The sequence below is a fragment of the Fringilla coelebs genome, assembly GCF_963513975.1.
Source record: "Fringilla coelebs genome assembly, chromosome: 28".
Taxonomy (NCBI): domain Eukaryota; kingdom Metazoa; phylum Chordata; class Aves; order Passeriformes; family Fringillidae; genus Fringilla; species Fringilla coelebs.
Window position 1 is genome coordinate 4,900,649 of NC_140054.1, and position 27,243 is coordinate 4,927,891.

Consider the following 27,243-nt stretch of genomic DNA (forward strand, 5'->3'; position numbering starts at 1 on the left):
TGAAAATATGCATGTATACACACTTATATATATGTATATATATGCACACCAGGGTATATATATACACATACAAACATATATATATCTACATAAATATATCTATGTACCTATACACCTATGTGCATATGGAAATATATAAAGATATATATAATGCAGGTATTTTTAAAAAGATATTGATATGTATTTTTTATATATATTTTATATATGTATTTTCTATTTTAATATATTTTATATATATATATAACATACATATATGTGTGTATAAAATACACATATAAAATATATATAAGTATATGTATTTACAGCCCCCTACCCCTCTGCCTCAAGCCCAAGCAGGGCCGAGCTCTGACTCAACAGAAATATTGGAAATGCTCAGGGGAAAATATCCTTGGAATGCTCGGGGATGGTCGGGAACAGCCAGTCCTGCCTGGGGCTGGAAAACACCGAGGTCACAGCAAACTCCAGCCTGGGCTCCTCCTGCTGGTCTCAGACCTTTTCACCTTTTATTCCCTAAGAATTCCTCCAAATCTCTTGGAGATTCCTCGGGGTGAATTCCAGGCTCATCACTTGGGAGGAAAACTCCGGCATTGATTGGATTTTTCTGTGCCTCAGGAGCACCCCCCCAATTCTTTATTTTCTATATTTGGCCATGAAATTCCTAAGAATTGATTTTAGGCAATGGTCACGTGTCCCCTGGTGCCACCACAGGGGACAGGAGGCACCTGACGTCCCCTGGAGCCCCCCCTGGACACAGAGACCACAGAGCAGCCGGAGCAGGACACGTTTTATTCCAAAGCTGGAAAAACTGAGCTCTAAACTTTGTCTGGATTTGGCTTCAGGATTGGCAACAGCGAGGGGACAATCCCACGGGGCTGCAGCAGCACATCCCATTCCAGCAGCCCCCGGAAAAACAGGAATGAGACCCCCAGGAAAGCATTCCCAGGGCGGGATGGGCTCCCAGGGCACTCGGGGAGGGAAGGAAGGAGCTTTGTCCTCATTTTTCCCCCTTTCCTGCTGCTTCCAAACCCAAGGCTCAGCTTTTCCTCCCCAAAACGGGGACGTTCTGCTGCAGGCACCTCGGGATGGAGCTGGAATTTGGGGCTGGCACGGGCTCTAAGCTGCTTCCAAACCCAAGGCTCAGCTTTTCCTCCCCAAAACAGGGATGTTCTGCTGCAGGCACCTCGGGATGGAGCTGGAATTTGGGGCTGGCACGGGCTCTAAGCTGCTTTGGCTGTCCCAGCTTGGCGTGGGATTCACCCTGACTCCCACAAAACAGACACAAGGAATCCAAGCCAGGAAAACCCTGCCAGGATTTGGGGTGGATCAAGCTGGAAATTTGGCCCTGGGTGGGGGGGGGAACTCTCAGAGGGGCTCAGCCACATCCAACAGGAAGATGAGGATGGCTGCAGCTCCTGCAGAGCTCCAGAATTCCAAACGTTTGGAGTGGGGATGTCAGAGCATCCGTGTCACCACCATGGTGAGGAAATCCTCGTAGCTGAGGCGGGCGGTGCCCGCCATGGCCGTGTCCTTCTCCCGGAAGGCGTCGGTGAGGCTCTGCAGCTGCATGCAGATGTGGATGAACCGGTCCAGTTGGATACTGGGATTGGGGGAGCGCTGGGCATACCGGGCCAGCAGCAGCTGGCTGAACTGGGGGCTCAGGTTGTAACCCATCTGGGAGAAAGCTGGCAGCAAGGAAAACTCGGGATGAAGCTTCCCAAAGGGAGGGGGGAGCGGCCACACATCCCATCTCCCACTCCCACCGCCTTTCCCGCTCGGGGTGTGCGCGGGCAGGGCTCTCCAGAGGAATCAAACCACAAATTCCAGGCGTTTTTCCCTTTTACACACACCCCAGAGCTCCTCCCCAAAAACCAGGGTCCAGCCACTCATGGTTGAGAGGGAATTCTGGGCTTCCTGAAGGAACTTCGTGCCCCACCCCTGCTGCAGCTCATCACCTCCTGTCCCCTGGGAAGCTCCTGGTTTATCCCACGGATAATTCCCAGGGAAGCATCCCAGGGACCCCTCCAGCAGGAATTCCAGTTTCCAGCTGGGAACAGAGCCGGGCAGTGGTTATGGGGGGGGTCAGGACGGGCCAGGCTGGTGGCTGTGCCCCTCACCCACCTTGCTGGAGCTCGCTGAAGCTGATGGAGCCTGACTGGTCCCGGTCATACTGCTGGAAGAGGCTCCTCCACTGCTGGATGAAGCGCAGCAGGGCGGAGAAGCCGTAGACGTCGATGCGCCCCGACGTCGTCTTGTCGAACATGTCTGGGCAGGGAGGAGCAGGAACAGGGCAGGGAGGAGGGGAAAAGCTGCAGAAACTTCCAGGGAGCTCGGGATCCATGCAGTGGCTCCCTGGAATCCTGCTCTGATCCCAAAAATCACCCTCACCCGGACTGTGAGCGAATGGGACCGTTCGACCCCCAAGGCTGGTAAGAAACGGCACCAAAAGCTGAGGCTGGGGCAAGCTTTGGGTCAGTCCCTGCATTTTTTGGGCTTTCCTCCCTTTCCTCCCTGTTTTTCTGGGATCTGGGGTTTGTGCAGAGCTGGGATTTCCTTTCCCAAGAAGGAATTTGGGCCCTTCACCCGTGTCCTGCACCACTGGGAACTGCTCGGTTTGCCCAGCTCCAGCCAGGAGCAATGCCCAGGGAAAAGGGGAATTCTGCCAGGATGGGCTTCACCCCAAATCCAACCAAACCAGATTAGAAGAGGGGAAGGAGACCCCAAACTCACTGATCATGAGCAGACAGGTCTCATCGTTGAACGAGGACCAGTTGTTGTTGACCAGAGCCTGTTTCAGCTCCTTGACGGAGATGAACCCGCTGTGATCCGTATCCACCGTCTGGAACCAGGAAAACGCCTCAGGATCCACCCCTGGGGGGGCATTCCCTGCGCGGGGAGAGGCCATCGGAGCTGTCACCTTCCCCTCGGACAGACCACGGGCTGGGCTGGCCCCGGGGGTGGCTCCCAGGGCCGGGCAGAGCTTCTCCTCCCACGGGTTTTACAGCCCGGTAAAATCCCGGGAGAACGGGGCAGGAAGGGCTGGGATGGGCACGGAGCGGCTGGAGCCGGGAACGGGCTGGGAACCAGAGCCTGGTGGAGCTCCGGGGTAGAGAGAGCCACGGTGCTGCCCCAGAAAGCCGGCAGCAAAGGGAGACGGGTGTGGGGTGAAAGTTTTAGGGCTGCCTGGCACTTCCTCTTCCTCCTCTTCCTCTTTTTCCCCCTCCTCTTTCTCCTTTCCCTCCTCCTCTTCCTTCTCCTCCTCCTCCTCCAGGATTTCAAAATAATAAACCGGGACATGCAATTTCATCCTCGTGGTGGCTTCTGCTCAGCTGGGCACCCCCTCAACCCCCGCCTGCGCACCGGACTGGGGATCCCCCAGCCCCCCGACCCCGCACCGGGCTGGGGACCCCATCGCTCCCACCTCCGTCCCGGGTACCGCGGCAGGGAGACCCCCGGACTCACCTCCCGGGGCCGGCCCGCCGTAGGGCCCGGGCTGGGGGCCGCCGTAGGGGCCGCCGTAGGGACCCCCGGGTGGGGGCTGCCCGTAGGGTCCCGGGGGTGGCCCCCCGCCGTATGGACCCCCGGGGTAGGGGCCGACCGGGGGTATCTGTCCTGCGCCGGGGTAGCCCTGGGGAGGGGACAGAGCCGGTGTGAGGCGGGCACCGGACACCGGGCACCGAGATGGGCACGGGGATGGACGTGGTGTCGCTCACCCTGGAGACCCTGCGCGCCTCCCATGGCCCCCACCCCCGGACCAGCCCCCGGTCCGACCCCCGCCCCGGTCACAGTGCGGATCCCGGTCACAGTCCCGATCCGGGACACAGTCCCGGTCACAGTCCGGATCCCGGTCACGGTCCGGATCCCGGTCCCTGGTCCCCGGCGCCGCTCCGGGTTCCGGTCCCGCTGCCCGGTCCCACTCCCCGCTGCCTCTCCGGACCCGCTCCCCGGTCCCCAGTCCCCGCTCCCCGGTCCCGGTCGCGCTCCCTGCCGCCGCTCCCACTCCTCCGGTCCCAGTTCCCCGCCGCCGCTCCTGGTCCTCGTCCCGACCCCGACCCCGATCCCGGTCCCGGTCCCGGTCCCGATCCCGATCCCCATCCCGATCCCGATCCCCATCCCGATCCCGATCCCGATCCCGATCCCGATCCCGATCCCGATCCCGATCCCGGTCCCGATCCCGATCCCGACCCCGATCCCGATCCCGGTCCCGGTCCCGGTCCCGAACCTGCCCCGGGTACGCCATAGCGGGTCTTCCGCCCCGGCCACGCCCCGATGACGTCACAGAAACGGTAGAAACCCATTGGCTACGGTGAATTGTGACCACGCCCCCTGGGCGGAGCGGAGGCAGAGCGGTGACGCGCGGGAAGCGCGCGCCCGAGTGGAGCCTTAAAGCGGCAACGGCGCCTGGTTGGGGTGGGGCCCACCGGCGGGAATAGCGCCGGGAGCAGCCCGGGAGCGGGGCTGGAATTCCCCGGAGCTCAGCCGGAATCAGCCTGCGAGTGCGGCTGGTGACCCCACAAAATGAGGGCTGGGATTCCCCTGGCAGCAGGACGGAGATCCCTCTAGGAGCAGGAGTGGGATGGCGGTCTGGGCTTCCCAGGAATACAAAATTTTCTGGGGTTCCAGAAAATCCAAGAGCAGGGCTGGGGTCAGCCTGAGAGTAGGGCTGGAATCACCACAAGACCACGGGAATTCGTTTGGGATTCCTCCAGAGCCAAGGCTGGGATCCCACCCCATCCCAGATCTCCTGGGACCGGGGCTGGGATGTGCTGGGATGACAGCGGGATCTCCCCAGAAATGGCGCTGGGATACCCCAAATCAGGGCTAGGGATTGCCCTGAGACAGCACCAGGATCCCCTGGCATCAGGACTGCCACTCCCCCATCCACCCCAGGGAGCTCAGGGTCACCGTGTCCCCAACCAGAGTGACTCAGAACCAGCCCGAGCAGCATCCCTCGGTGACAGGCTGGGGACAGGGCTGGGGACAAGCTGGGGAGGAGGCACAGACCCACTCGTGTCCACTCACAGGTGTATTTTTGGGGCAGGATCCACCCGCCCCTGCCGAGCTGTACAAGCCCCGAGCCCCCCGCCACGGGCACGGCCCCGGCACAGCGGGGCAACAACAGGAACAATATTAACAGCAAATCCGGGGGGCTCGGGGGGCACGGGGGGCTCAGCCAAAGGGACCCTTGACGTTCTTGGGCTGGAAGAGTGGCTGCTCCATGGGCACGGCCCCCAGGCACTCGGCGGGGCTGCAGTGCCCGGTCTTGCCCGGCTGCCCCGTGGCACCGGGAGGGCCGGGGATGCCGGGGATGCCCTGCTGCCCCACGGGGCCCGGGGGACCCATCTTGCCATAGCCCGGTGGTCCTTGGGGACCTGGAAGAGATGGAGGGAAAGAAAGGTGGGGTGGCAGCAAAGGCCAGCGTAGGGCTGGGGGTTGGCAGAGGGAGGGGGCTCACCTGGGGGTCCTGGGGGGCCGCTGTCCCCCATCAGCCCCACGCCTTTCTCGCCTTTCTCTCCTTTGGCACCCGGCTCACCTGGGGGAGAGGTGGATGGAGAGGAGGGGTGAGAACCTGGCACAGCATCCCAGTGCCAGCGACACTGGGAATGAACTGGGGACGCTGGGAATGAACTGGGGACACTGGGAATGTCCTGGGGACACTGGGAACAGCCGAGGGACACAGGGACTGAACTGGGGACACTGGGAACAGCCCAGGGACACAGGGACTGAACTGGGGACACAGGGAATGAACTGGGGACACTGGGAATAGCCCGGGGACACTGGGAATAGCCCAGGGACACTGGGAATGAACTGGGGACACTGGGAACAGCCCAGGGACACAGGGAATGTCCTGGGGACACTAGGAATGAACTGGGGACACTGGAAATGAACTGTGGACACTGGGAACAGCTCAGGGACACTGGGAATGTCCTGGGGACGCTGGGAACAGCCCAGGGACACAGGGAATGAACTGGGGATACTGGGAATGTCCTGGGGACACTGGGAACAGCCCAGGGATACCAGGAGCATCCAAAGGACACTGGGAAAACCCCAGGGACATCGAGAACATGACGGGGACACCGGGAGCACCCAGAGACACTTGGAACACTCCAGGGACACCGAGAACGTGATGGGGACAATAGGAATACCCCAGGGACACTGGGAAATGTCCCAGGGACATTGGGAAGGTGCTGGGAACACTGGGAACACCCCAGGGACATCGAGAACAGGATGGGGACACTGAGGAACAACCAAGGGGCACCGGGAACATCCCAGGGACACCGGGACCATCCTGGGGACAGCGGTTACCCCGGGAGCAGCACGTACCCCGCATGCCCGGCACGCCCTGCCGCCCCTCTCTGCCGATCTGCCCCGGCATCCCCGGGGAGCCGGGGGGTCCCGGCCGGCCGGGCAGCCCGTCCTTCCCGGGGGGACCGGGCCTGCCCGGGGATGCCACCATCTCCACCGGGAAGTGCAGCCGGGAGGTGTAGTACGCCATCCGCTCTGCGGGGACACGGAGCCAGCTCAGCCCGCGGGGACAAGGCGGGGACACGGGGACGGTCCCCGGGCTTGTCACCACCCCCCCGTTACCGTCAAACATCTTGTTCAGCTCCTGGCGGATGAACCTCTTGACCTCGTCGTAATTCACCACATCTCCCTGCGGGGACACGAGGGGACACGAGGGGACACACGAGGGGACACACAAAGGGCTGCAGCCACCGTGCCCTGCCACAGGGACAGTGCCCTGCCCCCGACACGGCCCCCCCATTGTCCTTACCATCATCCCCGGGGGTCCCGGTAGGCCGGGGCTGCCGGCGGGGCCCGGCGAGCCCGGGGGTCCCCTCTCTCCCGCGGGTCCCCGTGGCCCCACGAGCCCCATGGAGCCGCTTTTGCCCGGCCCCCCCGGCATTCCGGCTCTGCCCTTCTCCCCGGGGTAGCCCCGCTCGCCGGGGGCTCCAGAGTCACCCTGCGGACAGGAAAGGTCAGTCCTGGCGTGCCAGGACAGCCGTGGTGGCCGTGGTGGCAGTGCCGGGTGTCACAGCTTCACCTTCTGTCCGGCCGGGCCCGCAATGCCCGGTTTTCCTGGGGGTCCCTGGAAAACAGGAGCAGCGTGACAGAGATGTCCCCACCCTGGGGACACCCCAGCCGGGCCAGAGGATGACAAAATCTGTGTCCAGCAGGGCAGGAAATCTCCAGAGAACCCTGCTCACCTCCTTCCCAACGGGTCCATCGGGTCCCTGCTCTCCCTGCGGGGTCAGAGAGGGGCAGCGTGAGGTGGTGACACCACAGGGCCACCCCCGAGGTCCCCACGCTGCAGGGTACAGGGTCCTGCTGTGCTCACCGGTGGTCCCGGGTGTCCCGGGGGTCCTGGCTGTCCTGGCATTCCCGGCAGACCCCGCTCGCCCACAGAGCCGCGCTCGCCCTTCAGCCCCTGCGGGGAGGAGGGACCGGGAGCACCGGGAGCACCGGGAGCACCGGGGTCAGGTGATCCCAAACCCACCCATCCCCACCCCAAAGCTCCAGCCCTGGCACTACTCACCACCCCAGCGAGGCCAGCGGGCCCCGGCTGTCCCGGGCTGCCAGGGGGACCCTGGGGACAGAGACGGGGGGGTCAGCTGGGGGTCACGGGTGGTGTCCCCACCAAAGGGATCCCCGCTGGCATCCCCCCGTCACGGGGACAGCAACTTACGATGAGCCCTGGCGGTCCCTGCCGGCCTTGGGGTCCCATGGGTCCGGGGTCGCCCTGAGGAAGGCAAGGTGAGGAGGAGGAGGAGGAGGAGGAAGGGGGGTGGTGACAAGGGGGACTCGGGGGTCACCCAGCCCTCGCTCACCTCGGCTCCCGGCCGGCCCGTGCTGCCCGGGGGGCCGGGTTTGCCGCAGTCACCCTAAAAGGAGGAAGGGACATCACGGGCAGAGCTGTGAGTGGGGGCCTGGCCAGGCTCGAGGTCCTTGGGGATGTCACCAGGCAGTGTCACCACGGCTCACCTTCGGTCCTGGGAGCCCTGGGTGTCCTGTCTTGCCCTTGAAGCCCTGGAGAGAGAAAAGAGCTGGGTGGGGGTCCCAGGGTGCTGCCAAGTGACCCTGAGCCTGCATCGCTGGTCCAGGGCCACCACCCACAGCTCGGTGTCCCCAGGAGCACTGTCAGGGGACAGTCCTGGCTCAGGGGAGCACTAGGGAGAGGTGACAAGGAGGGCTGCCACTCACCGGAGGACCCATCATCCCTGGTGGCCCGGGGGGACCAGGGTCACCCTGGGGAGAGAGAGAGGGGTTGGGGGTGTCCTGGGGGGTGCAGGGTGGCTGCCCCCCAGCGAAACCCGGGGAGATCCAGAGCCTCACCCTCAGCCCTGGCTTGCCATCCTTGCCATCCAGTCCTTCCAAGCCAGCAGGGCCCTGTGGGGACAAGGTGACAGTGACAGAGGGGGGCTGGCATTGGGGAGCTCTGGGGGTCCCTGTGAGGGACTTGCTCAGGGCACCCCAGGCCATAGGAACAGATCTATGGGATGGGAACAGATCCTTGGGAATGGGAACGGGTTGTAGGGAATGGGAACTGATCCCTGGGGATGGGAACAGGTCCTTGGGGATGGGAACAGATCCCTGGGGATGGGAACAGATCCTTGGGGATGGGAACAGCCAGCAGTGTTCCCAGGAGCACCCAAGGGTGACACATTGGGGGGGTCTTACCTGGATTCCGGGGGGTCCGGGGGGCCCGGGGGGCCCTGGCATCCCCGTGGGGCCCCGCATGCCCTCGCTGCCCTGCAAGAGCCACAGGAGGTGACAGGCACGGCAGGGCCACCAAAGGCGGGCACAGCCCAGGGGACAGGCGGGGACAGCACAGAGCCACCGCCCGGTGGCACCTGTCCCTGGCACTCACCTTCTCTGCCACAGGCCCTGGTGGCCCGGCTGGACCAGCCTTTCCCGGGAAACCAGGAGGACCCTGGAGGGGAGAGGGGTGCCGAGTGAGGGGGGATCCCAGCCCATAAATCCCGCTCTTTCCTGGTTTAATTTAATGGGATTGATCCAGGGCTGCTCCCTGCTCCTCACCCGGCTCGTGTCCCCCGTGTGGAACCCCCTGTCCTGTGGGGACACACAGCCAGGAATGGGGTCCAGCTCGCAGGGTGCTGGAATTCCCACTGGGATTTACTCAGAATTCCCAGTGGGGTTTACTCAGAACTCACAGTGGGATTTACTCAGAATTCCCTGTGGGGTTTACTCAATTCCTGGTGAGATTTACTCAGAATTCCCAGTGGGATTTACACAGAATTCCCATGGGATTTACACAGAATTCCCAGTGGGATTTACTCTGAATTCCCAGTGGGATTTACTCTGAATTCAGTGGGGTTTACTCACAATTCCCAGTGGGATTTACTAAGAATTCCCAGTGGGGTTTACACAGAATTCCCAGTGAGATTTACTCAGAGGTCCCAGTGGGATTTACTCTGAATTCCAATGGGATTTACTCAGAGCTCCCAATGGGATTTACTCAGAGCTCCCAGTGGGATTTACTCAGAATTCCTGGTGGGATTTACTCAGAATTCCCATGGGATTTACACAGAATTCCCAGTGGGATTTACTCAGAATTCCAGTGGGATTTACTCACAATTCCCAGTGGGATTTACTCACAATTCCCAGTGGGATTCACTCACCGGTGGTCCCGGGAAGCCAGGCTGGCCCTGGAAGCCCTGAGGAGAGACAGGAGCTGAGCTGGACCCCACAGCCCACAGGGGTCCTGGGGGTCCTGTCCCCTCTGGGGACACTCACCTGGTCCCCCTTCTCTCCGGCGCTTCCTGGGAGCCCGCGCTCGCCCCTGGGACCCTGCAGAGAGACAGGATGGGGTGGTGGGAGCACCCCAAAACCCCCCCCAGCCACCCCCTCCCTCCCTCCCTCCCCACAGCCCCCAGGGTGGGCACCTACCGCTGGCCCCACGGGACCGGGCAGCCCGTCCACGCCGGGGGGGCCCTGGGAAGGACAGGAATAGGATCAGGTGGAGGTGCCAGCCCCGGTGCCCACGGATGGGGGACACCTGGGGGAGCCCCCAGCCCCACTGCCCCCAGAGCGGGGTCCTGAGGGACTCACCAGCTCCCCTTTCTCGCCGGGGGGACCCACGTAGCCTCGCTCGCCTTTGATGCCCTGGGAGGGAAGGGACAGGGTGGGGACATGGGGCACAGATGGGACACGGGGCAGGGATGGGATCTGGGGCACGGGTGGGACATGGGGTACAGGTGGGACATGGGGCACAGACAGGACGTGGCACAGGGATGGGACTTGGGGCACAGGGATGGGATTTGGAGTACAGGTGGGACATGGGGCACAGGTGGGACATGGCACAGGGATGGGATCTGGGGCATGGGTGGGATTTGGGGTACAGGTGGGGCATGGGGTACAGGTAGGATGTGGGGCATAGATAGGACTTGGCACAGGGATAGGATTTGGGGCAGGCATGGGGTGTAGGTCATGGATGGGATATGGGGTACAGGAGGGGTTTGGGGTACAGGTGGGATTTGGGGTACAGGTGGGATATGGGGCATGGATAGGACTTGGCACAGAGATGGGATTTGGGGTACAGGTGGTGTTTGGGATACAGGTGGGATATGGGGCATGGGTGGGATATGGGGCATGGATAGGACTTGGCACAGGGATGGGATTTGGGGCAGGGATGGGATTTGGCACAGGGATGGGATCTGAGGCAGGGATGGGCCATGGGGGCTGGCAGGGGCAGCCTGGTCCCCCCAGTACTCACGGGAAGGCCGGGTGGCCCTGTGGCCCCGGGGTAGCCGGGTTGTCCTGGAGGTCCCTGTGTGTGAGGGATGAGAACTTTGAGCCCCCTGCAGCGCCCCAGCCAGGTGCCAACCCCCACGGGCCACCAGTGTCCCCCTGTCCCCTCGTCCCACAGCACTCACCGGCTCCCCTTTGGCTCCGGCCAGCCCGGCAGGGCCGCGCTCCCCTTGGAGACCCTTGGTGGGGAGAAGAGAAGAGATGCAGGGGGGTCTCCTACAGCCCCTCCCGGGGCTGTGCCCACCTGGCAGCAGGGCCTGGGCACAGCCCTTGGGGTCTGTGACCTCTGCCAGCCTGCTGGGACCCTGCCTGGCACCGGGGTCAGTACCCAGGCGCGGCGGGGACGCTCAGACCCTGGTGCCACGGAAATGCCAGCCCTGGGGGGGCTGCGTGGGGTGCCCGGCTCTGGCTGCAGCCTCAGCTCCAGCCCGGTGCCCCCCGTCCTCCCAGGGTGACACGGGGACAGCCTGGAGCGCCACGGGGACCTCCGGGGTGGGTTAGTGGGGTGGCGTGGTGCCGAGGTGACAGAGAGTGACAGGACACGCTGGCACACCGCAGAGCACGGCCCACAGAGAGCCCCAGAGGGCCCCAGAGAGGCCGTGGGGTGACGGTGACATTAGTGGACGAGGGGACACGAGCAGGAGCGCAGGATCCTCCGAGAGCCGCCGGCACAGCCCCACCACCAGCTCCTGTGGGGAGCGAGCAGGGGGCAGCAGGAGGGTGGAGATGGAGGTGGAGGTGAGGATGAAGATGGAGATGAAGATGGAGATGGTGGTGGAGGCTGAGTGACCGCACAGGAGCCCAGGTCACACACACGGGATCCTCCCGGTCCCCACCAGGGGTCTCCCTGGTGACCATCAGGGGAGCTGTGACGGGTCACCTGGCCCAGGTGGCACCTCCCTGGCACAGTTGGAGCCACACCAGCCCCGCGGTGCCGCGGGGACCCGGCAGGTGGCGAGTGCCACCCCCAGCAGGTGGCGAGTGCCAGCAGCAGGTCCCTGAAGTGAGGAAGATCACCCCCAAACAAACCCGGGTCCGCTGGGACCCCCTGCTTTGGGAGGGAGGAGCAGGAATGGTGGGATGGAGATGGAGTGGATGGGACAGCTGTGCTGCGGCTGTCCCCAGCAGGGACAGGGACAGGGGACACAGCCAAACCAAGCGGCAGCGACACGAGGGCACAGAGCGGAGCCGTGCTGGGTTCTTACGGGCAGTCCGGGGGCGCCCGGCGTTCCAGGAAAGCCTGGGGGGCCCTGAGGGGAGAAACAGGGAGGTCACAGCTTGGAAAAGGCGCTGGGGAGCCTGGCCTGAGCCCTGCGGGTGCCACAGAGCTCCCGCTCCACCTCCGGGCTGGCAGCAGCGTCACCTCCTTCTCCAGCCTCCCTGGGGACATCCGTGGGGACATCCGTGCCGTGCCACGTCACACCTGTGCCTCGCCACGGCCACGACCCTCTGCCTCAGGGCAGGGTGCCAGGCCCCTTTGGCAAGCTGCTTTGAGGGGCTGCGAGCCCCCCAGACCCCCCAGCCCGGGCAGGGGTACTCACGATGGGTCCGGGCGGTCCTGGGGGTCCGCGCAGCCCTGGGGAGCCCTGGGAGGGGGATGGGGGTGCCAGGTGTGACCACCGAGGTGGGGACAGCGCCACAGCGGCCAGGCAGGGCTGGGGTGGCAGGGGAGGATGGCTTGGGGCTCACCCACCTGCTCTCCTCGCTCTCCTGGGATGCCCGGGGCTCCCGGCAGCCCGGGGTGACCCGTGCAGTCAGGGCTGTCACCCTGCAGGGGTGGGCACACATCAGGACCCTGAGGTGGCACTTCCACCCACGCTGAGCCCTGCCAAGCCTCCCCAAAGCCCCCACAGCTGGGGGGCAGCCCTGGATGCCCGGCAGGGAGCATGCCTGGGGAGCAGGGGGTGGCACCAGGACAGCGGTGTCACTCACCCGCGCCTCCTCCGCCGGCGGGAACTGCTCAAGGCACTGCAAGAGAACCCCGGAGTCACCCGGCTGTGACACAGGACCAGCCTGGCATCCCTGCTGGGGCTGTGCCCAGAGGGGCCAGTGTCCCCAGAGGGTGGCAATTCCCCCCACTGCCACCAAATCCAATTTTCCGGGACTCGGGAGGGACTCGGGAGCATCTCTCCAACCCCACCCCTGCACGGCCAGGGGGTGTCAGGCACACAAATCCTCACCCTGGCACTGTTCTCACTGCCAGGGTTGCCTGGCATGTCCCCATCTCCTCCACCCCAACTGCCACCAAATCCAATTCTCTTGGAGCATCTCTCCAACCCCACCCCTGCACATCCAGGGGGTGTTGGGCACACAAATTCTCCTCCAGAAACTCACCCTGGCACAGTTCTCGCTGCCAGGGGCGCCTGGCATGCCCCCGTCCCCCTTCTCCCCCTCCACTCCTCCGGGAGCTTCCAGGGCTGCCTGCAGCTGGGCACAGTCCCCGCAGAGAGTCTGGAAAAGGGGGGAAAAGGGGGCTCAGAGGGGTCCCCAGGGCAGGAGGGTGACCCCATCCCCACCCTCTCACCTTCAGCACCTCGATGTTCCTCCCAGCCATGACGGCCAGAGGTCCCTGGAAGAGAGGGAGGGATGGAGGGAGGGATTGTCCCTACCATGGGGACAGGGGACATTGCCAAGGGAATTGTCACCACCTACCAGGTCTCCAGCCGGTCCAGGCAGCCCGGGCAAGCCGTTGTGTCCTGGCATTCCCTAAATCCCGGGGGAATATTCAAACCCTGCCCTGGAGGCTCAGGACGGCCCCGCTCCCCTGTCCCACCGCTCACCTGGCGACCGGGGGCACCGGGCGGCCCGGGGGGGCCGGGAGCTCCGGGGGGGCCCTGCAAGACCCCCAAAAGCAATCAGAGAGGGGTGAGGGGTGCGGGCTGAGGGGGTGACAGGGGTGGCACCGACCTGCGGGCCGGGCTGGGGCTGCCAGGACATCCCGGTCCATAATCCTGGCGCTCCCTGGGGGCGAGAGAATCCCGGGGGGTGAAATGGGGCTGGGGGTGCCCAGGAGGGTGGCACAGCACCAGGGGGGTGACACTCACCGGCATCCCGTTGTAGCTGGGGTCCTGGCGGGGGCTGGAGGGGCAGGAGCACTCGCCGGGGTCTCCCTGTGGGCACAGGGGGTGAGGGCAGAGCGGGGTTGGGGTGGCAAGGGGGGGGCACGGCTCCACCTGGACCCACTCACCTTCTCTCCCTGGGCACCCTTCTCCCCCTGCCAGAGGAAAACGGAGATGGGTGTTAGGGCAGCCCTCAGTGCCCCCCACCCACCGTGTGACCCCTCCCCAGACCCCTGGCACACCCCCCTGGCACCGCCCCATCACCTACCGGCTGCCCGCTGGAGCCGGGGGGCCCCCGCTGCCCCTGGGGGCCCTGTGAGGAAGAGGAGGGTGAGGAAGTGCCTGGCTGGACCGGGATCGAGGTGCCAGCAGGGTGGCACTGCCCATCCCCAGGGCAGGACCTACCGGTGGCCCTGTGACGCCGCTCCCCGGTGGCCCAGGGGGTCCCGTGGCACCTTTGGGGCCCGGAGATCCCTGCAGAGGAAGGACAGCAGGAATGGGGAGCACGGGGGGCACCGGGGGCTGGGGGACGCTCCCTTACCTTGGCACCTTTCTCTGCCGCCATCCCCGGGGGTCCCTGCGGTCCGGGGGGGCCCTGGGGGCAGGACAGGGTGTGGGTTCCCCCCAAGGAGGGGACAACGCTGTCCCCAGAGCTGCCACGAGGCGCACAGAGGGCTGGCAGGGGTGTGAGCCCAAAACCCCAACCCTACTCACGGGGAGTCCGGGGGGTCCGGGGCTCCCGGGGTCTCCCTGGGAAAAGCAGAGTGTGTGAAAGCCACCAGAGCCACCCTGCAGGGGACAGCAGGGGACAGCGCAGGCACCCCAAAACCCACCTGTGCTCCTGGCTGGCCGATCCCCCGCGGTCCTGGCTCACCCTACAGACACAGAGGGGCAGGGAGGTGTCCCCAGGACCCCATTGGGACACAGAAGGGCACTGACTGTCCCCAGGACCCCACTGGGGACACCTAGGGGCACTGAGGTGTCCCCAGGACCCCACTGGGGACACAGAGGGGCACTGAGGTGTCCCCAGGACCACACTGGGACACAGAAGGGCACTGAGGTGCCCCCAGGACCACACTGGGACACAGAAGGGCACTGAGGTGCCCCCAGGACCCCACTGGGGACACAGAGGGGCAGGGAGGTGTCCCCAGGACCCCACTGGGGACACAGAGAGGCATTGAGGTGTCCCCAGGACCCCAGACCCTGCACACCCCACTCACCTGCAGCCCCTTGGGCCCGGCAGGACCCCGCACCCCCGGCAGCCCCGGCTTGCCCTAAAACACAGCAGGGTCACCCTGGGGGCACGGTGCCAGCGGGCTCTGTCCCTGGGGAGGGGACACTCACGGGTCTGCCCGGCTGGCCCGTGCCCGGCGGGCCCTGCTCCCCTTTGGGCCCGGCTCGTCCCGGGGTGCCCACGGCGTCCGGGAGGTGCCCGAGCACGGCGGGGTGAGGCTCACACGGCTCTCCCTGCAGGGAGGGGACAGCAGAGGGATGGAGGGGTGGGTGACACCGCGGGGACACAGGGTGTGGGGCTCCCCTCACCTTGTCACCTTTGGGGCCGGCCGGTCCCCTGATGCCAGGCTCACCCGACAGCCCCGGCACACCGGCCATGCCCGGCGTGCCCGGGTCCCCCGGGCTGCCAGCGTCGCCCTGGCAAAGAGAGGGGACAAAGCTGGGGCAGGGAGGGAGGGGATGCACGGCACGCAGAGGTCACAGCGCCCCGTGTCACCGCCGAGCCCGCCGGGAGCCACCCCGAGCCCCTCTCACCTTCTGTCCCTTCTCGCCAGCCTCGCCGGGTCTGCCCTGGGGAAATGCAGCCATGGGTCAGGGTGGGGCATCCCCCCCAAAAACGGGCCCGGTGGGCACGGGGGGCACTCACCGCTCGGCCCGGGGGGCCACCGGGACCCCTTTCACCCGGTGGCCCTGGCACTGCCACCACCGTCGCTGTCCCTTGGAGGGCTTGAGGGGTGGGAGGGCACTGCCCGCATTGGTCACCCTGCAGGGGGACATCCCGGCTGGGAGGTGGCCTTGGGGACCCGGACACGGCTCCCTGCCCTCCCCAGCTCAGCAGGGACAAGGCAGGGACAGGGCTGTCCCCAATGCTGCGCTCACCTTCTCTCCCTTGAGCCCCCTCACGCCTGGGTCTCCTTTCTCTCCTGGCATTCCCTGTGCCGAGAATCCACAGCACAGGTGACACCACGGTCCCCAAAACCCAGCTCTGACACCCCTGAGACCCCACAATGTCCCCACTCACCGGTCTGCCCGTGGGTCCCACATGGCCAATGTCCCCCTGAAAGGGAGTAGAGCCAGGATTAGAATTAGGCTCGGGATCAGCCAAGCCTGCCCCGCCCCCATGGGACCATCCGGCCATTCCCGCTCCCCCCAGGGATGCCCAGAGGGGACGGGGGTCACTCACCTTGTCACCCTTGATCCCGGCCAGCTCGGACAGCCCCACCTGGCCCTGCTGGACACGCGTGTGGTCACTGCCCTGGCGCCCAGAGCAGCCCGGGGTGTCACCCCGCCCTGGGACAGGCGCGTCCCGCCCCGCTACTCACCGGGGGTCCCGCCCCGCTACTCACGGGGGTCCCGCCCCGCTACTCACCGGCAGCCCCGGCTCCCCCTCGAGGTCCTCGGCGGGGCCGCGGCGCAGCGCGGAGAGGACGCGGAGGTCGCAGGGCTGGCACGAGTCCCCCTGGGATGGCAGCAGGGGACAGCTCAGGGGCTGCCGGGGCCGAGCAAGGCGTGGCACGGAGGGTCACGCACTCACCTTGTCCCCTTTCATCCCCTGGATGCCGGGATCGCCCTGGGAAGGAAAAGCAGGAGCTGGGCGCCGCTCGGGTGTCCCCCAGCTGGAGATGGGGACGAGCCAGCCCGGCCCGTGTCACCTACCCTGTCCCCTTTGGGTCCCGCGGGGCCGGGTGTGTCCTGGGAAGGGGGAAACAGTGGGAACATCAACGCTGCTGAGGTGACACCGCCCTGCCCTCCACCCTCCCCACCCCCGGGTTCAGACTCACCGAGACTCCATCCCTGCCGGGCGCTCCGGGCTCTCCCCGTGGCCCCGGAATTCCGACGGCACCGAGCGTCCCCTCGCTGGGACACGCCTGGCACGGCTCGCCCTGCCCGGTGGCAGCAGTGACACTGAGGCTGGGGCTCTGTGCAGTGGCCCCCAGGATGTCCCCGGCAGCCCCAGGGCCGGGGGATGTGCCCGTGGCCACTGTGTCACCGCACCCACCGTGTCATCGCACCCCCCCGTGTCACCACGTCCCCCGTGTCACCACACCTACCTTGTCTCCTTTCGGCCCCAGCACTCCGGGGAGACCCTGCAGGAGCAAAGTGGGGATGGGGCTGCTTCAGGGAGGCCATGCTGTGCCCCAGCAGGGCCACCCAGCATCCTCAGCTGGCCACCAGCCATGCCACAGGGTCATCCGAGCCCCAAGCAACGCTCACGCTTTTCCCGAAGATCCTGCTTTTCCCAAAGCCCTCTCAGCTGCCAGTTTTCCAAAGCCCTCTCAGCTCCCGGTTTCCCAAAGCCCTCTCGGCTCTGGGTTTCCAAAGCTCTCAGTTCCCCCTTTTCCCAAAGCCCTCTTGGCTCCCACTTTTCCTCAGCCCTCTCAACTCCTGCTTTTCCCAAAGCCCTCTCGGCTCTGGGTTTCCCAAAGCTCTCTCAGTTCCCGCTTTTCCCAAATCCTTCTTGGCTCCCACTTCTCCTCAGCCCTCCCAACTGCTTTTCCCAAAGCCCTCTCAGCTCCTGGGCTCGGATCCCGGCCCCTCTCTGGCCAAGCAGCCCCGACCCTGAGCCAACAACCTGGCCCTGACCCCGGCTTTGGCTCCTGGCTCTGCTACTCACGGGTGTCCCAGGCGATCCTCCGGGTCCAGGAGCTCCCGGGCTGCCCTGGAGCCAGAGATGGGGAATCCTGAGCTCAGCAAGGGGGACACCGCAGCCCTGGGTGACACCCCTGTCCCTCCAGGAGTGTCCTGCCCCCCAAGCCAGGTCCTTGGGCCACCCAGAGTGGTTGATGGCTGCAGCTCAGCCCCGGTGGATCTGGCTCTGGATGGGATTCCCAGCACAGCCCCCCTGCCCTGCCAGCCCTGCTCTGGGCACGGGGGACACCTGGGACCCCTCTCCCTGCACTCACCTTCTCTCCCTTCGGACCTGGGGGGCCACCAGGGTCACCCTGAAAGGGACAAAGGGAGGTGTTAGCCCTGCTGGGGTGCCTTGGCCAGCCAGCTCTGGCTGTGGGGTGGCACCTTGCCCCTGCCACGGCCATGCCCACCGTAGGGACACCACAGGGCTCCTCACCGGCTTCCCTGGAATGCCAACCCCTGGAGAGCCTGGCTTGCCCGGGGCTCCTGGCTCACCGGCCAGCCCCTCCGGTCCCACGAGGCCAGGGTCACCCTGGAGGACAATGGGGGGTTGTGGCGGTGCTGGCAGTGTCACCAGGTGCCCCCATCTCCCACCCCTCACCCCCAAACCCCCAGATACCTTCTGGCCCTTGGGCCCCACCACGCAGATCTCTCCAGGCCGGCCCTGCCAGGAGGGGAGTGGGGTGTGAAGGCTCCTGTGGCCGGAGCCCCCTGGCCTGGGGGATGCCCAGGGGTGCCCAGGGGTGCCCAGGTACCCCCCAGCGCTACTCACATCACGGCCAGGGCGCCCCGGCTTGCCCTGCAGTCCCCCGTCGCCCTTCTCACCCTTCTGGCCCTGCAGGACAGACAGATGCCACCCGTGGTGTCACCCGTGGTGTCACCCAAGCTGCCCAGGTTGGTACTGGCAGGTCCTGGCACCTCTGCCACCATCCCAGGTGTCCCTGCTGCCATGCCAGGACCCCCAGGTGGGCTGGACTCACCTTCTGCCCCTCAGAGCCAGCTGGCCCCGGGAGTCCCTGCAGGGGAAAAAGGGGACAAAGAGAGTGCCCAGGTGGGCTCAAGTGGGTGCCCAGGTGGGCTCAAGTGGGTGCCCAGGTGGGTTCATGCAGGTGCTCAGGTGGGCTCATGTGGGTGCCCAGGTGGGCTCATGTGGGTGCCCAGGTGGGTGCCCAGGTGGGCTCCTGCAGGGTCACCTCCTGCTCCTTTCATGCCCACAAGGAGCTGGACCTGCAGAGCTGGACCCCCCACCCCAGGCCAGGGCAGGGGGACCCCCGCAGTGTCCCCACAGCTTGTCCCCACAGTGTGACTTACCACCTGCCCACGCTGCCCCTTCTCACCCCGCGGCCCCTCAGCACACTGGGAGGAAGAGGAGGAGGAGGTGAGAGGGGAGGGAGGGATGGGGAGGGGGCTTTGGGGAGGGTTTGGGGGGTCTCACCTGCACGGGGCCGCCGGGGTGGGTGCGCACACAGTCCATGCCCTGCGGAGGGGAGAGGTGGCTCAGGGACAGGGGGGGTTTGGGGGACAGGGACACCCCCAGGGCATCCCCTGCAGGGAGCAGCTCCCTGGGACACAAGGGACAGGGGGGACACAAGGGACAGGGACACCAGGGACACTCACACGGTCACCCTTCTCCCCTTTGCCACCGGCCGTGCCAGGGAGGCCCCGCTCACCCTTGGTGCCCTGCAAGAGAGGGAGGGAGGGTGACAAAGGGGGACAGGGAGGGTGACAAAGGGGCACAGGGAGGGTGACAAACGGGCACAGGGTGTCCCCACGTCCCCATGTGTGCCCACAGCTCCCAGCAGGGATGCTCTGGCACAGCATTCCCACATTCCTGCTGGAGCTCTGGGTGTCCCGGAGGGTGACAAACCAACCTTTGGACCTGGGGGACCGAGGGTGACCTGTGGAGACAGGAGAAATGTGTCCCCTAAGGTGGCAGCAACAGAGTCCTGAGCCCACCACAGTCCCCATGGTCCCAGCACTCTGTCCCCAAGTGCCACCATGGGGCATGAGGTGCCCCAATGGCCTGCCACCCCCCCGCCATCCCCCCACACCCCAGCCAGCGCTTGCTGTAGGAATGGGGCCACATCTGGAAAGGATCAGGGGCCTTCCAGATGTTGCAGGGCCAGGAGGAGCTGTGGGGTCGTGGGGGGCTGGTGACAGCGCCCCGGTGGCTTTTGTCACCCCCAGCTCACAGCCCAGCCTGGCCAGCCCGGGGTCCCCATGCCCAGGGTCCCACTCACATTTCCTGATGCCGTCTGGGATGAGCAAGGAGGGCACTGGAAGAGACAGGGATGGAAGCTTGGAGCAGCCCCATGCACTGCCCATGGCACCCCAAAACCCAGGGCACCCAAACCCCACAGCACCCCCAAAACCCCACAGGACTCCAAAACCCCACAGGACCCCAAGCCCCACAGCACTCCCAAACCCCACAGGACTCCAAAACCCCGCAGCACTCCCAAAACCCCACAGCACTCCCAAAACCCCACAGCACCCCAAACCCCACAGCCACTGCCCCGCTCCCCTGAGCACCCCACACCCGTGGGGATCCCCCAGCAGCTTCTCCCCCATCCCCGGAGCTCCCTGGGTGCAGGGAATTCCTGGCTGGAGAAGGGAAACTCCGCCGGGTTTCCTCCCTGGGGAGGTGCCCAGCTCCTGGCCCGCTGTCCCGGCGGATTTGTGGCCTGACCACGGTTCTGCCGAGCCAAACCAACCCCAGGGCACTGGGGACAAGGAATGTGGCCCCTTGATGGAGTGACAAAACGATCTTTTGGCTCCTTAAAAAGGAAAAAAAGCCCAGAAGTTTCTCTCCTCGATTAGGTGAAGAGACACCTCATGGGACCTAGGGCACTTAAGGATGGCCAATTGGACAGGAGCCAGAAAGTCCCGCCTGAGCAATTTAGTAGAAAAAGAGGAGAACAAAAAAACTAATCGCTTTTGTGAGGTGTTTTACCGGGAGCAAGAACCTTTCGCACCTCGTTTATCTCTGTAAAGAACTTTGTTATTTTGCCTTTTATTAAAACTTTTTTTGTTTCCAACACTCCCACAGAAGCCATCCTGCTGATTTTATGCCTTCTGAGGCAGCTGAGCTATCTTGGGTGCGACATAAATGTCCAGGAGCTTATGGGACCGTGTATCACCCCCCACTCCAATGTGCAGGCTGGGACGAGGGATCCCAGAGACACTCAGGGATGAGGAACAGGAGCGCTGGAGACGATTCCCAGCTCCGCTCGGAGGGAACAAAGAGGCCCTTGGCCAGAGCTGGGATGGCTCCAGCAGCAGCACGGAGCCAGTGGGGCCTCAATCCCCGCTCGGGGGAGCAGAGCAGCCGCTCCTGCCGGCGTCCCCGCAGCGCTGGGAGCTCCCAAATGCGGCAGGGACAGAGCCAGCCTGGGTGTGGGACAGCGGGTGGCATGCTGGGGTGGCGCTGGAAGGGGAGCAGGGCTGGGACACGCTCACCTTCTCCTTGGGATCGTCCCTCAGGCTGGTCCTTCCCGAGGTTCTGGCCGGCTCCTGCAGGGAGGGAAGAGCTCGTGGGGCACCGGCCTGGATCGTGCCAGCCCTGGGTGCTCCCTCTCCTGAATCCTGGGAGGAGGAGGAGGAGGAGGCAGTGGGGGACATTCCTGTCCCTCATCCCTTCGGGATGCCCAGCCTCGCACTGGGTAGGGAGGAAGGGATTTTCCAGGGGCTGGATCAAGGGAATGGGGACTGGGATGGGGATGGGATGGATATGGGAACAGGGATGGGACTGGGATGGGACTGGGATGCGACTGGGATGGGACTGGGATGGGGTTGGGAACAGGGATGGGACTGGGATGGGGTTGGGACTGGGATAGGGACTGGAATGGAGATGGGAACGGGAATGTGACTTGGATGGGATGAGATGGGGATGGAGATGGAGATGGGGACTGGGATGGGGATGGGGATGGGACTGGGATGGGGATGAGGACTGGGATGGGGATGGGGACCCAGGATGGGGATGGAGATGGAGATGGGGTTGGAGATGGGGTTGGGGATGGGGACAGGGCTGGGAACAGGGATGGGATGAGAATGGGAATGTAGATGGGCTCAGGGGCAGGACAGTGACAGGACGGGGATCCAGGATGGGGACCCAGGATGGGGATGGAGATGGGAACAGGGACTGGGATGGGGACGGGTGGGAATGGAGATGGGAACAGGGACTGGGACAGGCACGGGTGGGGATGGAGACTGGGATGGGACCGGGATGGGGCCGGGGTGGCACTGCCAGAACTCACAGTGCCCAGCGGCTCCTCCAGGCAGAAGCAGCGGGTGAACACCCTGCCCTCAGGCTGCGGCACCATCTCGATGAGATTGCTGCTCTGCATCACCTCCGCTTGCCGGCGAGTCTTGGGCGTTTCCGTCTGGCACTGCAGGGAGACAGCGGGGTCACGGGGAGGCTGCCGGGGGACAGCCGGGGCCGTGGGGACAGCCAGCACCAGGCAGTGACACAAAGGGGACAGACCTGCCCTCACTGTGCCTCAGTTTCCTCTGTGGGGAAAACCCTGAGCGTGTACAGGGCAGTTCCAGGGTCTGGCTGGGGTTGGGGTGGGGGCACTCAGGGACACTCAGGGGTGCTCAGGGACACTCAGGGGTGCTCAGGGACACTCAAGGGTGCTCAGGGACACTCAGGGGTGCTCAGGGACACTCAGCGGTGCTCAGGGACACTCAGGGGCACTCAAAGGCACTCAGGGGCATTCAGGGGGGCTCAGGGGTACTCAGGGACACTCAGGGGTGCTCAGGGGTGCTCAGGTGCTCAGTGTCAGTGGCACTCAGGGGTACTCAGGGACACTCAGGGGTGCTCAGTGTCACTCAGTGTCACTCAGAGTCACTCAGAGTCACTCAGTGTCACTCAGGGGCTCCAGGGGCACTCACCCCTCTGGCCGAGATCTCGCAGCACCCCTCCTGCCTGGCCAGCTCGGCGTCGCAGTAGATCTGGGCTTGCTGGAGGTCAAACTGTGGCAGGACGCGGGTGACAGGTCAGGGGTGTCCCCAACAGCACGGGCAGGGCCGCCCTGCCCCCGGGCACTCACCCGCACCGGCGTGCCCCGCACGGCGTCCAGCCCCAGCAAGGCGTTGCCCTCCGGGGCCAGCGCTCGGCGCGGCCCCAGCGGCTTGGAGGAGATGGAGGCGCAGTCCAGGTGCACGGACACGGCGTGGCCCTGCACGGCCACCACCACCTTGTGCCAGCGCCCGTCGAACAGCGACGCCACCGCCTTGCCCGCGAAGACGGCGCTGACGAAGGCGGCGCCCGGCGCCCGGGCTTGGAACTCCAGGCTCCTCTCGGGGCCGTGCACGGACAGGGAGAGCTGGGCACAGAGGGGATAGTGCCATGCTCAGGGACGGCTCCTGGCCGTTGCTGGGGTGTCCCCCCACGTTTCGGGGTGTACCTGGGGGTATCCCTGCCGGTCGGTGACCTGGAAGAGGTGCCAGTGCTCCCCGGTGCTGTTCTTCTTCAGCAGCAAGGTGAGGACCAGCGTGAAGGTGGGGGGCAGCCCCCGGGGGAACACCTGCCTGTGGGGACAGCTGTTGGGATGGCTGGGCCCGACAGGGGGATCCGGGGATGGAGCTGGCACCAAGGAGAGTGGCACCCATCCGTAGGGCACTTTCAGGTGGCAGCACCACCCCAGCCACCCCCCCACCGTGGGTCCTGCCATGAGCTGTCCCCACTGGTGGCACCCCAGATGGCATCACAGTGCGTTCTGCCCCACGCTGTGCGCCCCAAAGATGCTCCTGCTGGTGTGGCTGCAGTGCCCAGGGCTGTGTTCTTAGCCCAGAATTTTGTCCCAGGACAGCCAGGAAATGCATCCATCATCCCCAAGGCAGCTGTGGCAGCCTTTCCCAGCTCGCCCACAGCCCATTCAGCCACTGGAAATGTTTGCTCCGGGCTCTGCTCCGCTCCTGGCCTTGGCTCCACACTCACAGCTTTCCAAGCCACTGCTCTGGAGCTGGACCAAGGGACGGAGACTGGGACAAGGCCAGCGGTGCCCTCTGCTCTCCACAGGGCACGGGGACACCCTGGCAGGGCACTGAGGTGGGTGGGCACCCACAGGATCTCCCAGCCTGGGCTGTCCCCATGTCCAGACTCCCCAAGGCTGGATTTGGGGTGCCAGAAACCCCCGGCCAAGAGCAACACCAGCCTGGAGCCTCCACCACCCATCCCGCAGCCATCCAAGGATTTGGCTGCCCAGGCTGGATCCCCTGGCTCTCTGCAGAGCCCCATGCCCAGCACAGCTCGGTGCCAGCCCTGGGGCAGTGTGGGGACACACCACAGCCATTTCCTGCAGGAGCAGCTCCCGAGGAGGAGGAGGATGTGGATCTGCTCCCACCCTGCCACGCTGCAGCATCCCTGCCAGCCCTGGCACTGTGGGCACCAGACACTGAGCAGGGGATGAGGGCCAGTCGCCCTGTGCCCCCCCAGCAGCCCCCACACAGCCAGCAGTGCCTGCTTGGAGCCTCTGGAGCTCGTCTGGACCCCGCAGGCTCTGCCAAGAGCAACCACAGAGCAGCCACAGAGCCCTGCTTGCGCAAGATTTGGCCAGCACCCAGCAGAGCCGTGGCAGCCTGGGGTTTACTTTCGAGGAGAAAGGTGTTGGGGCAGCCTCGGCGTCCCCGGTGTCCCCACGGGTGACACGGAGCTGCCCGGCATCCCTGGCACGAGCGAAGGGCAAAGCCCACCCAGCTGCACCCAGACCCCAAATTGACACCTGGGGATAGCCTGGAGGAGCTTCGGGTCACCTGAGCGTCGCTCAGAGCCACCTCACAGGTCACCCAAGGCCACCTCACGGTCACCCAGGGCCACCTCACGGTCACCCAGGGCCACTCACTGCGTGGGCTGGACCAGGGGCACGGTGCCCAGGCGCAGCACCAGGGGCCCCCGGGCGCTGTGGATCTTTTTCACCGACGAGATCTTCAGCAGGTCAAACCTTTTAACCAGGTTAAAACCTGCAGGACAGAGCAGGGGACATGAGACCCGGCCCTGGGACAGGTGACAGTCCCCAGAGCCCATCCTGGGGTGTCAGGGGAGCCCTGAGAGGGTCTTTCCTTACCTGTGACATTCTCATACTTGTCCCCAACCAGATCCTCGTCCCAGAGCCGCGGGCACAGCTCCCCTGTGAGGCAAACCGGCACATCACTGTAACTGCAGTGTCCCCAGGCACGGTGGGACAAGCAGGGTGGCACCACACAGAGCTCCCCAAGCCCAGGAGGGTCTTGGGGGGCTGCCAGGAGCCAGCCCCAGCCCCCCGAGGCAGCGCCGACCAAGCAAACCCCACTCCCAGGAGGGAGGAGGGAGGCTGGAATGCTCCAGGAGCTGCTGGGAGGGGACAGAGCTTGGGAGGGGACAGGGCTTGGGAGGGGACAGAGCTGGCCCTGGCGCCTCCCACAGGTGAAATGCTTTCCCCAGCCCTGGCTGTTTTGCCTCCAGACAGCCCCGCGGCTGCAACCAGCATCAGGAGACTGGGACGGCTGCCAGGGACACCCACAGTGCCATCGAGATCTGTCCCTTCCTGCCCCATCCCGGTGACAGCTCAGAGCTGGTGGCCCTCGGGGACAGGCTGAGGGTCCAGCCGGAGGCTGAGGAGCAGGAAATGCCGTGTCAGGAGTGGTCACGGGGGTGCTGCCGCTGCTTGCAGGGATAAATCACGGCTCCGGCAGCACCAATCCACCTCCAGATGTGCCAGATGTTGGGAGGTGGGAGATAAAGGAGTAAACAAGGGAGTAGGGAGGGAGGGATTCGTTCTGTCTCCATGCAAAGCAGGATGGGCACCAAAGATGCTCCCACCTCTTCCTTGGATGTTCCCAGGGGGTCTCTGACCCCCCCCAGCCCCTGCCCACCTCTGTCCAAGAGCTTGGCAGCACCGTGGCTTGTGACCCAGGCTGACCACGGGGCCAGCAGTGGTGTGGGGACATCTCTGGGCATGGGGACCCCAGCCAGTGCCACAGCAGGAATGTCACAGCCGGGGGCAGAGTCCCCTCCAGCCGGCGCTGACATCACCCTCAGCAGGGCAGGAGACACCAAGGAGCAAAAACCACCCCAGTGCCATCCCTCTGTTCCTCTCCCAGCCCTGGGAAGGGAAAGTCTCGCCTGTCCAACCCTCTGTCCCTCAGGAGAGGCTGGGACACGCGAGACCACTCCATGCCGGCCAGCAGGAGCGGGTGACAGTGACAGTGTCCCCTCCTGGGCAAACCCGAGCCCTGCTCCACCCCCACCGAGCCTGATGCAACCACGGTGTCGCTTCCAGCGGCTCCTCCCCTGCAGCCCGGGGCTCATCCCACACCGGGACCCACCCCCAGGCCGGGGACACCCGGCAGAGCTGGCCTCAGCCATCGTCCCCTGTCCCCAGCTGCGCCTGGACACTGGCCAGCCCTCCACCATCGCGTGGATCGTGGCCAAACCTCTTCCCGGCCAAACCTCGCTCGGGAGCTCTGTGCATCCTCACCCTGCCCCGAGCGGTCCTGGCTCACCTGCCCCGCCCGGACCCGGCTCCAGCCGCGCTGCCTTGGCTGCCACCGAGCGTCCCCGGGTCCCAGAGTGGCCGAGCCCCATCCGTCCCCACGGCCGGGGCTGTGGGGCGGTGTCGGGGTGTCCCGGGCTGGCTCTCCCCGGCCCCCTGCCCGCCTGGGATGCCGAGCAAAGCCCCGGCGCTCAGTCTGGAGCCACCGCTCCGGTCCTGGCACGGGGGACCTGGCACAGCTCACGGCCCTGCGGCCACCTCTGCTCAGCCACCCCTGGTCTGACCCAGCTGTGACAGGGACAGGTGAGGAGGGGGGTGGCTTGGGAGCCCCCGGTGGTCCTTACCTTCCGCTGGCAGCAGCTCCTCCCCCTGGCAGGCGCTGACGAGCCCGGCGAGCACCAGGGCCCAGAGACCCCTCATGGTGCCCGGGGCAGAGGCTCAGGGCCCTCACGGCCACCTGCAAAGGTGACACCCCGAGATGGGCACCTGGTGGCCACCAGCCCATGAGGTTGCCCACATCAGGAAAGCCACCAGCATGGAGTGGCACTGACCCTCCTGGCCATGGCTTGGGGATGTTTTGGGGGTCAGTGTGGCCCCCATCCATCTGCTCCACACCCACCCCCAGCCTCAGCATCCCTGGGTGTCAAAGGCCAGCACCCGAATTTACTCCAAACATTCAGAAATGCATTGGCTGAAGTTCCCCAGGGTGGAACCGGGCACCTCCAGCGTGCACGCCCCCGGGAAGGTCTCACCGCCTCCCCTTCCATCTCCCGGTCCCGTGTGGATGCCGGGGTGTCCCTGCAGGTCACCCCGACCTGGCCTCCCTCCTGCTTCCTGCCACGAGGCAAGCTGGGGCTGCAGGCAGGGCCCGGAGCCGGGGCAGACCGGACACCCTCGGCTCCGGGGCTGCTGCCGGAGCGGGACGCGCATCCCCGTCCTTCGCCCCCCGCACTGCCCCCGGGATCCCCGGCAGCGGGGCCACCCCTGTCCTGCCTGCTCGGGGCTCTCTCGCACCCCCAGCCCTTCCCAGGCTCCCAGCCCCCCTGTCCCGAGCCACAACCCCTTCACCGGTTGTCCCCGGT

General features: G+C 65.3%; 2 protein-coding genes across 2 annotated transcripts; both read right to left on the bottom strand.

Annotated features, from left to right (window-relative positions):
- Positions 1-769: 769 nt before the first annotated feature.
- Positions 770-4,259, bottom strand: PEF1 (penta-EF-hand domain containing 1). Its single transcript, XM_084222881.1, has 5 exons — positions 4,220-4,259; positions 3,460-3,625; positions 2,728-2,883; positions 2,119-2,262; positions 770-1,682 (listed from the first exon to the last, which is right to left on the bottom strand). Exons 1-5 carry the CDS (start codon positions 4,235-4,237, stop codon positions 1,453-1,455), a joined length of 714 nt encoding a protein of 237 aa, XP_084079007.1. The 5' UTR covers positions 4,238-4,259; the 3' UTR covers positions 770-1,452.
- Positions 4,260-5,128: 869 nt separating this feature from the next.
- On the bottom strand, positions 5,129-26,581 carry COL16A1 (collagen type XVI alpha 1 chain; the record flags this gene model as incomplete). The annotated part of the gene is made up of 70 exons (XM_084222871.1): positions 5,129-5,369; positions 5,453-5,530; positions 6,322-6,498; positions 6,586-6,652; positions 6,773-6,961; positions 7,043-7,087; positions 7,206-7,241; positions 7,337-7,426; positions 7,535-7,585; positions 7,685-7,738; positions 7,827-7,880; positions 7,981-8,025; positions 8,200-8,244; positions 8,332-8,385; positions 8,677-8,748; positions 8,867-8,929; positions 9,639-9,674; positions 9,754-9,807; positions 9,907-9,951; positions 10,069-10,122; positions 10,733-10,786; positions 10,893-10,946; positions 11,973-12,017; positions 12,309-12,353; positions 12,461-12,535; positions 12,700-12,735; positions 13,102-13,218; positions 13,292-13,336; positions 13,420-13,473; positions 13,548-13,601; positions 13,675-13,728; positions 13,812-13,877; positions 13,955-13,981; positions 14,095-14,139; positions 14,232-14,300; positions 14,368-14,421; positions 14,541-14,576; positions 14,660-14,701; positions 15,047-15,100; positions 15,171-15,293; positions 15,369-15,476; positions 15,594-15,629; positions 15,706-15,822; positions 15,939-15,992; positions 16,081-16,116; positions 16,243-16,287; positions 16,429-16,518; positions 16,594-16,629; positions 16,716-16,751; positions 16,841-16,942; positions 17,111-17,146; positions 17,674-17,718; positions 17,963-18,001; positions 18,127-18,222; positions 18,310-18,354; positions 18,463-18,525; positions 18,671-18,706; positions 19,002-19,046; positions 19,126-19,167; positions 19,308-19,370; positions 19,562-19,588; positions 19,931-19,966; positions 21,147-21,200; positions 21,944-22,075; positions 22,581-22,661; positions 22,739-23,014; positions 23,096-23,219; positions 24,533-24,650; positions 24,755-24,817; positions 26,506-26,581. 70 exons carry the CDS (start codon positions 26,579-26,581, stop codon positions 5,167-5,169), a joined length of 4,818 nt encoding a protein of 1,605 aa, XP_084078997.1. The 3' UTR covers positions 5,129-5,166.
- Positions 26,582-27,243: the final 662 nt, after the last annotated feature.

Bases quoted from the DNA above. Each gene is read 5' to 3' on its own strand.
- PEF1 (XM_084222881.1), bottom strand. The intron at 2,263-2,727 runs GTGAGTTTGGGG...CTCCCTGCCCAG, and splicing joins GACCTGTCTGCTCATGATCA to ACATGTTCGACAAGACGACG. The intron at 1,683-2,118 runs GTGGGTGAGGGG...CCTTGCTGCCAG, and splicing joins CTTCAGCGAGCTCCAGCAAG to CTTTCTCCCAGATGGGTTAC.